The sequence below is a fragment of the Macrosteles quadrilineatus genome, unplaced genomic scaffold (genome assembly GCF_028750875.1).
Source record: "Macrosteles quadrilineatus isolate MER2022 unplaced genomic scaffold, UCM_ALF_1.0 Scaffold_3__2_contigs__length_128488019, whole genome shotgun sequence".
Lineage (NCBI taxonomy): Eukaryota > Metazoa > Arthropoda > Insecta > Hemiptera > Cicadellidae > Macrosteles > Macrosteles quadrilineatus.
The window spans coordinates 122160181-122174944 of record NW_026542596.1 but is presented as its reverse complement, the minus strand read 5'-3'; the positions used below and the strand labels follow the sequence as shown (position 1 = coordinate 122174944).

The 14764-nt window shown below is 35.2% G+C and overlaps 1 protein-coding gene across 2 annotated transcripts in view; it reads right to left on the bottom strand.

The window, feature by feature from the left end:
- Window positions 1–669: 669 nt before the first annotated feature.
- LOC128989745 (fatty-acid amide hydrolase 2-A-like) overlaps window positions 670–14764 on the bottom strand; it is a 54377-nt gene continuing 40282 nt past the window's right edge. For both annotated transcript variants that reach the window (XM_054411776.1, XM_054411777.1), the window contains 10 exons: window positions 10180–10359; window positions 9760–9979; window positions 7786–8003; window positions 7335–7446; window positions 6496–6656; window positions 5477–5617; window positions 3809–3913; window positions 3075–3242; window positions 2219–2401; window positions 670–1309 (listed from right to left, as the gene is read on the bottom strand). In XM_054411776.1, coding sequence (XP_054267751.1) covers window positions 1160–1309; window positions 2219–2401; window positions 3075–3242; window positions 3809–3913; window positions 5477–5617; window positions 6496–6656; window positions 7335–7446; window positions 7786–8003; window positions 9760–9979; window positions 10180–10359 — 1638 coding nt within the window. In that variant the 3' untranslated portion in view covers window positions 670–1159. The remainder of the gene's footprint in view (window positions 1310–2218; window positions 2402–3074; window positions 3243–3808; window positions 3914–5476; window positions 5618–6495; window positions 6657–7334; window positions 7447–7785; window positions 8004–9759; window positions 9980–10179; window positions 10360–14764) is intronic.

Genomic DNA, 14764 nt, shown 5'->3' with positions numbered 1-14764 from the left:
CTCAAAATTAGGTTAGTTAGGTTATCGTAGATTAATAGTTAGTCACTTAAAAGCGGGGAGTTTCCTTTACCTCAAGGTACATAGTGTAGTCAAAACACTTAGAGTAGGAAAAGTACATCAACTAATATTAAAATAGTTACCTATTCTTCCCAATTATAAACTTCAAAAAGAATGGTTTACAATGTTTAGCTTTCTAGTTGTAACAAAGTTTTACCTTTTTTTTATGAAAAACAGTTTAGATAGGGACCAACAAACCAGATATCTGAGGAATTGTGGAACTGTACAGTTTTATTATTTACTATTATTGTTCAGATTAAACTAATAGAATCATATACTTCCGGAGGTTAAGTTTAGAAATGCAAACTATCTAATAAGCATTTGATATTCACTTTTTTAGTTTTATAAATGGACTTGATAAAGTTAAAACATTGAAGTATATCTGCATTCTATTTTCATACCTGAGCAGTTAAAATAAAACTACCAAGGAATATTCTATTGAGAATCTAACTTTCCATGTCTTATATAAGTACCTACTTCTTTCATGAGATCTAATTTACGTCACTATACTGTTAAGTTGTACTAACTTACCATTTGTACGAATATGAAACTGTGGTACCAAGGATGATGAACATTAAAATAAAACCACATTTTAAATCTTTGCAGTATTTATTTACAATATTGCTAATACAAAAGTGTAAAATCAATGTTGAAAGAATAGTACTATTGTATTTACAGTTCTTCAACATTTTCATACAAAATGTGTAAGATAATCTGAACAGTGACCTTGTAAGATGTATTTTTATCGAATGTACAATAATCTTTTACATTTTTCCTATTTGAACTTATTAGGTATTTTACAACAACATGAGTTTTTACAAATATTGTGACACTTTTCTACCAGTCTACAAATAAATACGAAAATAGATAACAAAGTTGTAAGTTGTTCCATTTTGTTTGAACATTCCAATTCTGTAAAACTCACTATCTGTGTCCATTCTAACTGAATAGAGTTTTAAGTAAACACATAGCAAGACATGGACGGTAACAAATCTTATATCCACAGCCAAATATCACCTCTTATCAGTTGGTCCCTGCGAAAATTAGGTTTCAGAAATTGTTTCTGAATCCACAACAAAAGTTGTTTGCAAGTCTACGTATCTCAAGCTCCTTGAACAACTCGTTTATCTGTCGTGTCTTCTCCCTTGGATGCTTGAAGGGGGGAGGGTGGGGGAACCCATCCTCCGAAAGCAGATTCTAGCTCCTTAGCGACGGCAAACACTAAACGATCTTGGTGCTTGTTGGCAGCCACCTACAACAAATTTTGTTATGAGAAACAAAGCAGCATGTGTCTCAAAAAAGAATTTCAATAATTCATTTTAAAAAGCTTTTATATTCATTGTTTGAATTATTTATAGTTTAATTACATTTTCATTAGGATAAGTAGAGATGGCTGAGGACAAATAATTTAAGTAGTGGCATTGTAGAAATAAATAATGCTGAGTGAAGAAACAGTGACTTAACTTTCTTAAGGGTCGAAATTCAAACATATCAACGTGGAAATTAATCTTTTGAGAATTGGCTTTAAATGGCACTAGGGTCCTTGAATGGTGTAATGTGTGTTATGGCTTATTCTACCTTCAAGATTGACATAAACTGCCCAGTTTTTTACCTTTCGTAGAAAGATAACCACATAAACATGATCTGAGTTGTAGCACATCCTTATCCATCCCCTCTTATCTAACCATTTTTCTAATATTGATCCCATTAATTGATAGTTTATGAAGACTACAATTTAGGATGCTTGGTTTATTTGAAAAGAAGTGGAGAATAGTATAAAATTTAGGCGGTTTGAAGGTAAGCGATTCCATTCCCCTCCGCATCACCCCAACTTTGAAACAACAGCCGACAGTTGATCAGCTGATATAGGTATACATTAAGCTTAAAAAAGTCATGGAGGAACTTAGTAAACTTTCCCCTCAAAACGCCTAAAATTTGTAAAAGTACAATAATTAACAGCTGATTTAGGTTTGGAACTTTAAAACTGTTTCAATATTGTCTGGGATTTTGACTACAAAAATTGTTAAATGCACTTGTACTTTTTGAACGTCAGTCTGCTGATTCCCTATCCTTTTTACATGTGCTCTAGTAGGTAAATTTACCTATTTTTTTCCTTCTTGATTTCAATGTACAAACAATTCACCAAACTAAATCTACCCACCTGGAACCCTGTAGGTCTGCCGTCTTTGGCCAGTCCTGTAGGACAAGAGCAAGTAGGAAGTTCTATCAGGTTGAAAAGCGTGCAATAACCAATGTTGAGAAGCTTGTAGTAGAACTGGAGGTGGAAGTTAGTCATATCGTGGAATGTGGGGTACAAGAATACACCATCATCCTTCAACATATCCTGGAACAAAATTATGTGTTTTATCATTATTGTGTGTTTGAAAATTGCTGTTAAAAATATGATAAATCCAGACAAAGTGATCACATCAGCATTACATATATACATATAATATGACAAAGCTTAACCATGGAGTACGAGGTGGAATGTGGGTCGTGTGGTATCTACTCTTAAGCCAAGATTAGTAACCGTACTTGTTAAGTACTTAGGATAATCGTTTACGTTAATTGACTAACCCATTAATTCTACATGGGACTGGGCATGTTGCAGAAATGTACACAGAGACTATAGAAATTTGGACGTGAACCAAAGCAAGACCATAACAGACCTAGATGCCATTTGTCATTGGACTATCAATTAATGATCTTATCTAACAAAAGGCCAACGTAAGATAGTAATAAGACCAGGGTTTAGACCATTCTTTTACAAAAGAACTTTGGAAATGCCACTGGGGTGGATAAACTCAAAAAAATATGATGCTACATTTACAAAATATAATAATCCACTTGTCAAACATATTATTATAGTTATATACCCATTTTTTCCTACTCCTTAATTTATGAAATGTTATTCTAGCATCAACATAATATTTTAGCCCACTAGAATCAGCCCACTCTCATCTAAACTGGAATTAAAATTTTAAAAGTACACTATGGCTTTGTAAATGCTAACTTACATCAAATTTTTCAATGAGTGTCTTCTTGGTCTGAAGCATTTCTTGGAACTCCTTGTCCGAGATACTATCTGCGTATTTCTTGATGGGTCCATAAACAAAAGGTGGATGCGTGTGATTCGTGCAACCAAAGACATACTTCATGTAGGTCAGGATCACACTGTTCCATTCCTGTATAGAAAAGAAATTTCAGAAATCTCATCTTGGACCTCCTGAAAATACTCTTCCTCAAAACGCTTGAATATTGTCATTGAGCTCAAAGATTCCCTCCAATCCAGAAGTATCGCTTACGTTTAACAGGATTGGAATATTTTCATTCCAGAAACTACATACAAGCTGTATACGCATCAAGTATAGTTAAGCAAAACCTTCTATTAAACCCATAGTTTATTTGAATTAACCTGAGAGGTTTTTGACACTGTTTTGCTTAGCGTTCGAATTAAGCCTTCATTTTCTCATAGCTAAATTATTTACTTTCACTTTAAGTGTTTTATCATGGCTCTCAAATAAAATTATTTGTGAAGTCAACGTAATTAGTTATGAGATACCTTCTTTATAGTTTGGTACGGGTAGATGAAATTAGGCTGTACAATAATAACTATTAACTATACAAAAAGTCATTTAAATAATAAATTAATATTGGTTTAGGTACAGTGCTTGCAGATTATGAACTACTATATTGAATGGAAGTCCGTGCATTGGAAATTGGATTAGTGATTTATTGAAAACTATCTTACTTCAGGATTGTCTTCAGTCTTTTGGTAAACTGTGTGACATGATTTCATCCGTAACATTACAACTCCTGCAACCTGAAAAACTTCTTCAATTTCCTTGATTGAAACCTGCAACAAGAGAATTACTACTGTAGGTACTTAACAAATTCTTATATTAGAATTGAAAAATGTACTTTCTAGTTGGATTTTGAATCACCATTAATGATTTTGATACACTTGTAATTATGCCATGTATGTAGGATTACTTAGAAAATTCACTAGATCAGTGAATGAAATTGCAATGGACTTCCAATAATTTTGGCACGGTTAAGAACAGCCCCATGCCGGATTACTAGAAATTAAAGACTATCAGGTGGCTTAAAATTCTTTGTTGTAGCCCCAGAACTGATATATACCTATACAGGGTGTTTTTTTTTTTTAAACTTGCATCTTTATTTATGTAAAAACCGCAATAGATAGAAATATTCAGTTTGCGGGAATCATCTATTGCCGTAGGGGGCACAATTTTTTTGAATTCAATAATACATTCACATTCCCCCCCTTTCCCCCCTGACCACAACTTATTTTTTTTAAATAGCAAGGTACCCCTTGTGACATATCAAATGAAAGAGCATGAAAAAAGAAAATGTTTGGTGAAAAAAATTGAAAATCGGCTCATGAATTTGTGAGATAATCCCCCCCCCCTTTTCCCCTACCCATAACTTTTTTTTAAATAGCAAGGTGCCCCTTGTGACATATCAAATGAAAAATAAATTTCACCAAAAATTTTCTTTTTTCATGCTCTTTCATTTAATATGTCACAAGGGGTACCTTGCGATTAAAAAAATGAAGTTCCGGGGAGGGGGGAGGGATATATCTCGCAAATTTATAAACCGATTTTCAATTTTTTTTCATCAAACATTTTCTTTTTTCATGCTCTTTTATTTGATATGTCACAAGGGGTACCTTGCTATTTAAAAAAATTAAGTTGGTGGAAGGGGGGAAAGGGAGGGAATGTGAATGTAACGTTGAATTAAAAAAAAATGGGCCCCCTACGTCAATAGATGATTCCCGCAAACTTCATATTTCTATCTATTGCGGTTTTTACATAAATAAAGATGCAAGTTTTTAAAAAAACACCCTGTATATATATATTAAATTGGTTTTACATTAACTTCATCAGTTCCAAATTTCAATCTATTTGGAAATGATGAAAGTAATTTAAAACCAATTTAACATCAGGTGGCTACAACTCTGAATGTCACTAAAGGATGTGCCATGTTAGTGAATACAGTCCTAACTCTGATTTTATTGACATAAAACTGTATTAGGAATAACTAGGTTAACTAACACAACCGTTACTCAAAATCAGACTAACATAAATAATCTCCCTTAGGATAACATTATTAAGGTAACGGGCATTCCTAACCGTGAGATGTTGGACTAACGGAAGTTCACTGTGTATTTGTTCACAGAGACAAAATCCCACTTGTGTTCAGGTAGATGAGTCAAACTTATGGTTGTCCGGGCTATCCATTTTCACACAAAACTGGTACATATGAAAGGGAGTCTACTGAGTGTATAAAGTGGCAATAAGTTCTAACAAAATTAAATTGAAAGCATTGCATGTATCAAAGTGAAAGATTGGAAACCCCTCTGCACAAAATTCTACTGATTCACTTCCCTACCAACCTCCTGTGCTATGATATTGTACTTGTTGGCAAAGTGAGCGACCGCTCGTCTCATTGCTGTCTTCAACTCAGGATGAACTTTGTTTGTGAGCACTGAAGGATCTTCTTCCATGTAATACACTTTTATCTTCTTTAGATCCACCTGCAACATTTTGCCTGTTTAGCTTTCATTTGATATTTTGTCCCCCCATGGATGCAGATTTTAATGTAAAAAGTACACACTTTTTTCTTGCATTTATTAAAATTAAAGTAAAAAAAAACGTCTTAACAACTTTTAATAAGAGATTGACTTGAGAAGTCAAAAGGTATTATTTTACTTAAATTTTTATTTTAGTTTCTATCCATGGGAATTACTATAACAATATTAAAGATTGTACAAAAAAAGACGTTAAAGAATGAAATTTTTCAAGTGAGTAGTTCTAAACTTGAAATTGTTGTTGAAATCAATGTTTTGTAGAATTTATGGTTTTTGGACATCAATAAACCGGTACTGGTAATTTTAAGAATTAAATAGATGAACAGCGATGTTATCTGTATGGTGAGTAAATATAACAAGAGCAATAATTTCAGAGCATCCGGAGTAAAAAAATAAACACTCATCCGTCACTCTTCTTTACAACTATAGTGTAACTTACCAATAAAATAATTCCTTGAAAACACAATTTCTGTCAAACACAACCATCTTGATGTTCTAGTTGGTCTGAAAGATGGCACCGTAGTGGGCCAAAATACATTACCACCTATATAAAAATATTAAGTATATAGAGACAGAAATTGTATTTTCATCATGTGAGTCTTTTCTCTTCACAAAATTTAGTAGGGTTAAGGAAAAGCTTTCATGGGTTCTCCTAACACTTTTTGCTCTATCTACATATCAGCTGATTAGCTAGTTAGGGTGAGTTGGAGATCGCTTCCACCCAAACCACATAAATTTTGTGAATGGAGTATAGTGGCTAATGTCAATGAAGTAAAGTGATATGGTAAATAATTTCCTTCAACTACTTGGCCTAAGGTCATTACCGGTTCATCGAGTCTAAGAAAGTCTCGTTTCTCAGGATCGCTGATGGATCTCATATACAGAGGAAGATCCTCCGCATATCTACACATCGGAGCGATCGAGAAGAAGTTAGCCCAATCAGGATCTTCTGACACTGGAATGTGTCCGTCAATACCCGTGTAGCCTGGAACATTTCCGTAATGAGGCTGGAGCACCCAAAAGAGGTGACTTTAGCTAGCATAACACTTCTAAAAGAGAAAGTGGACAATGTACAGTGTTTTCGTCAAATGCAAAGGAAATTGCATGTATAGTATAGAGAGTCACTATTTAGGAACAAATCAAGCTCAAAAGTTAGCAGCCTTACTTCCTTTACTTCATTACCAATCAGCTGATATGCTATGGCGTTAAAATTCCCAATCAAACTGAACCATGTAGATGCATATCAGGTTAACGGTAATTAAGTAAAAGAAAATCAGGGCTGCCACATTATAAGCTTGTTTTATTTCTAAACAGTGACTCTTTGTTCATGTAATTTTGGTTGAGTTTGAAAAAAAGGAAACAACTCTGTGTAAGACATTTTATAAGGACAGCATATTGCCATGAAAAGAAAGGATGGGAACTTTCCAATCCGTTCATAGAAAGATTTATATTTTAATTTAATAACAGACTGTTTCAAATGAATCATTTTATACCCTTAATGACAAATACAAATCTTGAATCCTTACGATACATTAAATCAATTTTCAAATGGCTTTAAAAATAGCTGCCTTGCGTTTAAAAAAAGCTTTGACAGATTCTGATTAACACATAAAAGTTCAATTATTATAAAGCTTCATCAATCATCAGTAGTTTCAATACGCACCAGGAGTTGGTTTGTGTCCGTAAACACCGCAAAACAGAGCTGGTATTCGTCCTGAACCTCCGATGTCTGAAGCTAGGCCAATAACTGACGCTCCTGCACCTAGCAAAGATGCCTGGACAATACACATTGCATGAGTTGTTAAAACTAAGTTGAATTCAATGTAATTTTTTTTCATGCAGTACCAGTAATTTAAAATTTTCTGTTCATATTTGTATTTCAAATTCTGCTAATATCAATTAAGAATGGTAAGACTGTTTATGTGATATATCTTTCCCAACTCATAATATTTCAAACATAAAGCTCGGTCCATATTATCACATGCTCAATTATCTCAATGAAAAATATTTTTAACATGTGAATATTTCAAGAGAAGACACAGCTTTTTCATTCAATAACAGTGTATGTAAAGTCTTCGAATTTATTTATAATATTATAAGATTTCCCATCCTACCTCTCCCCCAGAAGAGCCGCCAGCAGTTCTCCTGATGTCGTAGGGGTTGTTGGTGCGTCCCGTCACATTGTTGTATGTCTCCCAGCTCATACAGACTTCGGGAGTGTTTGACACTAAGAGAGGGATCACTCCGGCCTCCTTCAGTCTCCGAACAAAACTAGCGTCCGCTGCGGCCACTCTCTCCTTGGGCTTCACTCTACCTGCGTTGTGGCTCATACCTGTAAGTGATGAAAGATTGACAAAGAAGAATGGAAACATGCAAGGGTCTTATATTTTAGGCTATAGAATTGCCTAACTCTTACCTAGGAGCGAGCTAGTCTAGTAATAGAGATCAGAGCTTTGGGCCCTGAGGTCCAATGTTCAAGTTCACCAGTTATTGTTTTAGCTATGAATGCTGTGGCTCTCAAAGAACCTAGCCTGAAGTAAAACTTTCTGTGCTCAAGCAATTCTGAGCTCAAGCAAACGCCCTAGAATATTAAGGCAGGACAAAATATGTTCTTATAAATAATGTTCTCACATATCCAGAATGTATGTTAGTTTAACAATTTATTCATGGATCAATAAATACATAGTTGTTATTGGCTACAATATATACCCAAAACATTTTGAATTTATTGATACAATTAATTAACTTATGAGATCCAAGGGGCAAAAGAAGGCGTGAGTGACTATGAGCTGCACACCACCAGCTACCACGACACTGGGAGGGTCGCGAAACAAGAAACTCCACCGATCCGCAAGATCGCGTCCGTTTCTTACAATATATTTTACTGAAAAATAAGTATCCAGTTTTGATGAAATTCGGTATAACCTGTGAAGCTGTGTTGATTTAAAAACACTATATTAACTTGGATGCAGCATCCAACCTAACTCGTCGGCGATGACGCTTGGACCACCTCCTCGCGGCAAACCTGCATAAAACCATGAATAACTTCACAGCAGATTTTGTTATGGGTAATCAAATTTGTTCACTCGGAGCACCTCCTAGGACAAAAACAACCACGTGAAGCTGTAAAGCGTGAAAATAACTAATGTTATTTTTAAATAGGGAAAAAAAGCTGACTGAAGGAAATATTTTGACGAAAATGTAATCAGACAAATGGAAATTCGGTTAATCTGTAAGTTTGCTGCGTTTTCTTGTGGAGATATTTTTTGTGTTTTTAGACTTTTTTATCAGTTGATTTTCTAATATGGCATGGCATGGAATATTATTTACAAGCTAAAAATAACACGAATTAGTTCCGATTATAGAATATAGCGAATTAATTAATGCTTTTGAATTGTAGGATTTTTAGAGGCAGCAGCCAGTTGCAGAACATTTTCCTCTATCAAACAAACATATAATCTTATAACCAATAAATAATGGCAAAGTCAAGGTGAACACAGGCAAACATCAAGAAATAACCTCCACCTAGAATCGATAGATCGTATACCGTACTTCACTTTCACTAGTTTTCTCTCAATGAAAATGTCCATATTATTTTAAAGATACACTTGTAAATATTCTATTTTTGTAAAACCTATTGAAAAAAAGTAAAATTCAGTCCTTAAAGTATCATTAGTTAATTTAATTGAAAAGTATTTAATGTTGGAATGTAAACGAATAACCTTTTCAAGAACCCAAGTAAAAATAATTCAATAATATATAGTGCTTGTTATGGTTTGTCAAAGTTATGTGATTTTTTTAGATGAATGTACACAAATGTTAGAAGATGACTTGAGCGGATCCATTTTTTATCAACTTTTATATTTTTCTAAATCAATTTAATCAATACATTACTTGATCTAACTAAAGAAGTATTAGTGGTCCCATCTCTTGGGCCCATAGCGTGTTTCATGCAAACAGCGGGCCTGAGGGCTCATCCGCTACAAAGGACGAGTCAGAACTGAGACAGGAAATCTGCTATGTGTATAACAATTAAAAATAAGATAAAACTTTTGAAAAAAAAAAAAACACCCATAATTTTTACTCACCCTGCACAGCAATGCTCTCCTTGATGGTGATAGGGACTCCAAACAACGGTCTGTCCTTCTTGAGCTGGTCAGGATTGTAAACTCCCGAGGCTAACTGCAAATCTACGGTTCTAGCCTCTTGTAGCGCTTGTTCAAACCTGTCCTGTACAACAGCGTTGAGTAGAGGGTTGACTGCCTTCACCCTGGCGATGTACGCTTGGACCACCTCCTCGCAGCAAACCTGCATAAAACCATGAATAACTTCACAGCAGATTTTGTTATGGGTAATCAAATTTGTTTGCTCGGAGCACCTCCTAGCACAAAAACAACCACGTGAAGGTGTAAAGCGTGATAAATCACAATTTTTTTGGTGCAGATGATCAAAATTTGCCAAAATGGTGTAAACCGCTAAAACTCAATAAAATAGGAAATTTCTATTACTTCTCTGTTCCGTATTTTGTCAGCCAATGACGTGGCGCTGTGAAGTAGTAGATTGTTGTCTATGGCCGGCAGTGGCGTCTTCTTACGGAATACGGCCATCAGTCTCGAGTACGGCCACACGGTTAACCTCAGTAACCAGACCAGCGTCCGCATCACGTACTTGGAAAACTTGCCCCACATCTGCAACAATATGTACAATAATGTAGTTGGAATAACATGAACACAGACATAAAGGGAATAGAGCATGTGAAAGAGGTTGGGTTGTATGGAATAAGCTGAAGTCCATCTTTTAATTTTGAAACTGGCTGGACCCAGCTGTTCTTGATCATTGGGCTTTTAATAAATGGTCCTGGGCGAATAAAAAGCTGGTCTTTTTTAGTGTAGTTAACACAATCAATCGCACAATATTCTACATATTCAGTCATATTTTAGGTCAAAGTATGCTGAGTTGCACATCTGGATTAGTAAAGTATTGTAGATTAACAATTTAAAAAGAAACACAGTTGAGGTCCCAAGCTATTCTTGATGATTGCAGGGTACTTTTCATTTCATATTTTGGGCCTGAACATTTGACGTTACTACCCAGTGTTTCCCAGCAAGCGAGCTGGTCTAAGCTTCGGTCACTGAGATCTTGGGTTAAAATCTCACCAATTACCAATGGTATTTAGTGATGAAATAATTCCATGAACCTCAATCTGGAATAATGTGTAAAACTCATCCGGACTAGAGCGTTAAGTCCAAAGATGTGAAAGTACAAAAAATGTACCGCTTTAGCATTTTTGGGCCTTTTCACTTTATGACAAGCCTACAAGAAAGATTTGTAAATGATAGCTTACAGACGATTATGATCTTTTTTTAATACCGAATGTTTAGGAGGCAAGCAGACTAAATCTCTTTAACTTGTGGTGATTCTTATAAGGTTAGACATTAAAATTAATAATTTAGAAGAATGAACTGCTAAACGAATTTTGTAAAAAAATTTTTAAGGAGTATCTCAAGACAAAAATGATTCTTCTCGCCTAGGGGGCTTTGATTGTAACATTATCGGGTACAAAGTGCCAATCACCTAATAACTAATCACCGCCTATAATTTTTATCTAGTAGTATGTGATAATGCCACGGCCCTCTAAACTTAGCCTGAAGTAAAACAGTTTTTATCTACAGGCACAGTGAAAGAGCTACCCCCTAAAGTACGAAAAAATATAAATGTATAAATATTTTTAAGGGTACGAGTAGTACATATAAAATACGTTATCGTGTAATTAAATGAAAAAAACCCGTTTGTCAAAGAAATAAATGAAAATTCTGTGTTTCATCCATTCTCCCATGTAAATGCTAAAGTAGCGACAAAGCACCCCCATGTCCGACACTTTCCCCATGCAGGTAATTATCACTTTGTCCTGTTTGTCGTCCGCTTGTAGCCTACAGGATGTTCCTGTATCCCTGGCCTGTTTCCGGTAAATACGTCACACTTGGCTTACTTCCCCCGCGACACAAAGTAGACCACGAAGGACGTTTTTATAATCTAAGATGATTTTTAGTAGTCTAATATAAATAAATAAATTTAGGATTAAATCCATCCTACATTCGTTCCTTTACAGAAAAGTAACTTATAAACTTGTTCGTCTAATAAATCTAGGTGAGGACGTCAAAAAGTAGTACATTTTCTTACTTAAAAATTCATGCGCTGATTTTGCGGAGGAAAACAGTTCCAATTGATAAAAAATGTGACTTCATCGTTATCAAAGTGTTTATGTGTTTACTATTCATGTTAAATTGTATATTTCCCAACAAAAACGTCGAAATATCTCCCTTTATGCACAATAGAGACAAAGTTGACAAATTTGTATTATTGTGTTGGCGGAGTGTATAGTCAATGGTAATACATGTCCTTCAAAATAACAGCTGTTCGTATACCATAGCAAACTAGACGGAAATAATTTGAGTGCTAATTTATTAATTTGTGTGCAATGTAGTCTTGAGATTTTAGCAGCGCAGTGAAACGAAAATCAACGAACCAGAAGTGTCTTTTCAACTTCGGCGCTTTTTTGAGCTCATATCAAAAAGAGTACTGTACCTAACTTTAGGCTCTAAAGGCTTTCTTCTTAAATACCAAGTAATTTATTTGTAATATTTGAGGGCAATAACCATTATTTTAATTTAATTTCGTCGTCTCATTTTAGTCACATGACATGGGTGGTGATCGCAGTGGTAGATCAGAGGCGATCAGAGGTACTAGGGGTAGAGCGCAGGACATCGGTCGCCGAGGTCACGGGTTCAGATCCCAAGTCGTCACCAATTATTGATTATATCCAAGTGGTCATTCCACAAACTCTAGGCCTAGATTGAAGTACTGTAATGCTGTACAGTCACGTGCTAGAGCATAGTATAACAGTGATAAAATAAAGGACGCGGTCGGTCTCGATTCTCGAACCAGCAATGACAATTAGCTATCATCCCAATACACTAACACTAATAACGAAGTAGCATACCGTATTCGGCAATTTAAAAATCTAAAACTTTATAACATTAAGATCTTTAAGTTTTCGGATAAAAATCATAAACAAAATGTTGCCATTGATGGACTGTTTGTCCATCTTCGTAATTGATTTACAAAACTACCTATACAAAAAATCCATCATACAATATTTCTTTTACAGAAAAGTAACTTTAAACTTGTTTGTCTACTTTGATGTTGTCCTTGTAAAAATATCAGTGTCTGCTTGCTATCAATTCAGCCTAGGTCGCCTAGGTCGGCTAAAAATCCTTGTTCCAATAGTTTACCTGTGTAGCTATCCTGTAGATTTTAGGTTTAGTAAACAATTACGTTTTACCATTTCTTACCATTCTACGTTAGATCCAATCAAGAGAAACTGCAAGCGTCTCTTCGCTGCAAACAAAGAAATCATTTACACATTACTTAACCCTTCCTTGCTAAGCCTTTGTTTATTTTACACAACATAGGACATCCTCGTTGTAGCGTTGTAGGATGAGGCAGGATAATTAAACATATCCTGGGAGATCAACAACCGACAGTTGTCCTTGCCCGAGGTGTAGGAAGAGGGCGGAGAAAGCCAACAGCTGATTGCACTTTACGCAAGAAACCCCAAATGTATTTAGGACTATTGCTAGTTGTGGAATCATCTAATTTAAACTCTCCAAGCAAACTTCTCGTCTTAATTTTAACGACCTGTGAGTTAGAGGGTCATGGCATTATCCCTGGGAATCCATTGGTGCATGTCGGGATTTGAACTTGGGACCTCACGGACCGAAGCGCCGCGGAACCATTAGACCAACTCGCTCCCGCCTATACTTAGGAAGGAGGTGAAAAGTTTCTGTTGTGATAGAAGCCACCGCATAAATAATAATATTGAAGTCAGGTGAAAATATAAATAAGACCAAATACTTTACTAAAACAGACTGTAAAAAGTTCGTCAAAAATGTGTTTGGAACTTATTCAGAGTTGTCTGGGTGACAGTCCTCGCCTACAAATGTGAAGGTGGCTGGTATCCAAAGCGAGATCGATTCTAGGCTTGAATGCCTTTTACAACTACAACATTGGGCGGTCTATTAATGATGATATCGTTGCAATAGACTGCGCTATAAAATAGTCATGCAAACATTTTATATCCATATTACGATCAAAATTTCAAAACAACCGTGTGCAAAAACTTCATATCCTTATTTGAACAAGTTTTTTGTTGTAAACGCTACATTGGCCAAATGAAAGCAATGTACCTGCAGTCAGGCTATGTGCAAAAGGTCAAACATGTTTATGGTAGATAGAAAAGATGTATCACGCTTCACTGACGGAGACGCAAACAAGTTATTTATTCGTTTCCGTGAGCGCACCTTGATTCGCGCATTGAAAATATGCAGCTTGACCTTGCAATCAGCTGGCTTTATAGGGTGACGTCATTGCATGTGGTAATAATGTATCTATGGCGGTATTTTTCAGGCCCATTTTATTTATCTTGTCTTCCCTTCCTCAATACCTTATCATGTATTGTTGAAATATTCAATACTAGTGCTTTACAATAAATGTTCGGTTTCAATTATACCATTTTCTTCCACTTTTTACAATTTCCAATAACTTTTTGGAGGAGTAAATAGTAAATATAATCATGATTCCGTTCTGTGGCACTAGTGAGAAATGGTAAATATAACAGTACTGTAGTTAAAACAAGGGGACAGTATGTATTATGTTACAGTTTGTTTTGGATGATACTATACAACTTACTAAATAGACAAACCATAAACAATATCAAGATTTAAACGACATGTAAGCTAATTAGTAGGTTACATAATGTGAATATGTTTAGGTTATAAAGTATTTGTGCGAGGCACCGCTCATCAAAGGATGCTTTTGGACAGAAACCGTTGTACAGGGAAAGCAAAATACAACGGAGACTACAAGTTTTTCGATTCAATACCATTGAAGTTTTTACTAATATAATTTCACATAGTTGTTGCTATTTATTCTTGGGGAATACATTATAAGAATATGTGAACGGCAGGGTTAAGCTTAATTTCAACAAAATTTTTTATCTTTGATTCAAAGAAGGACTGGTTAACTGTCGTAATG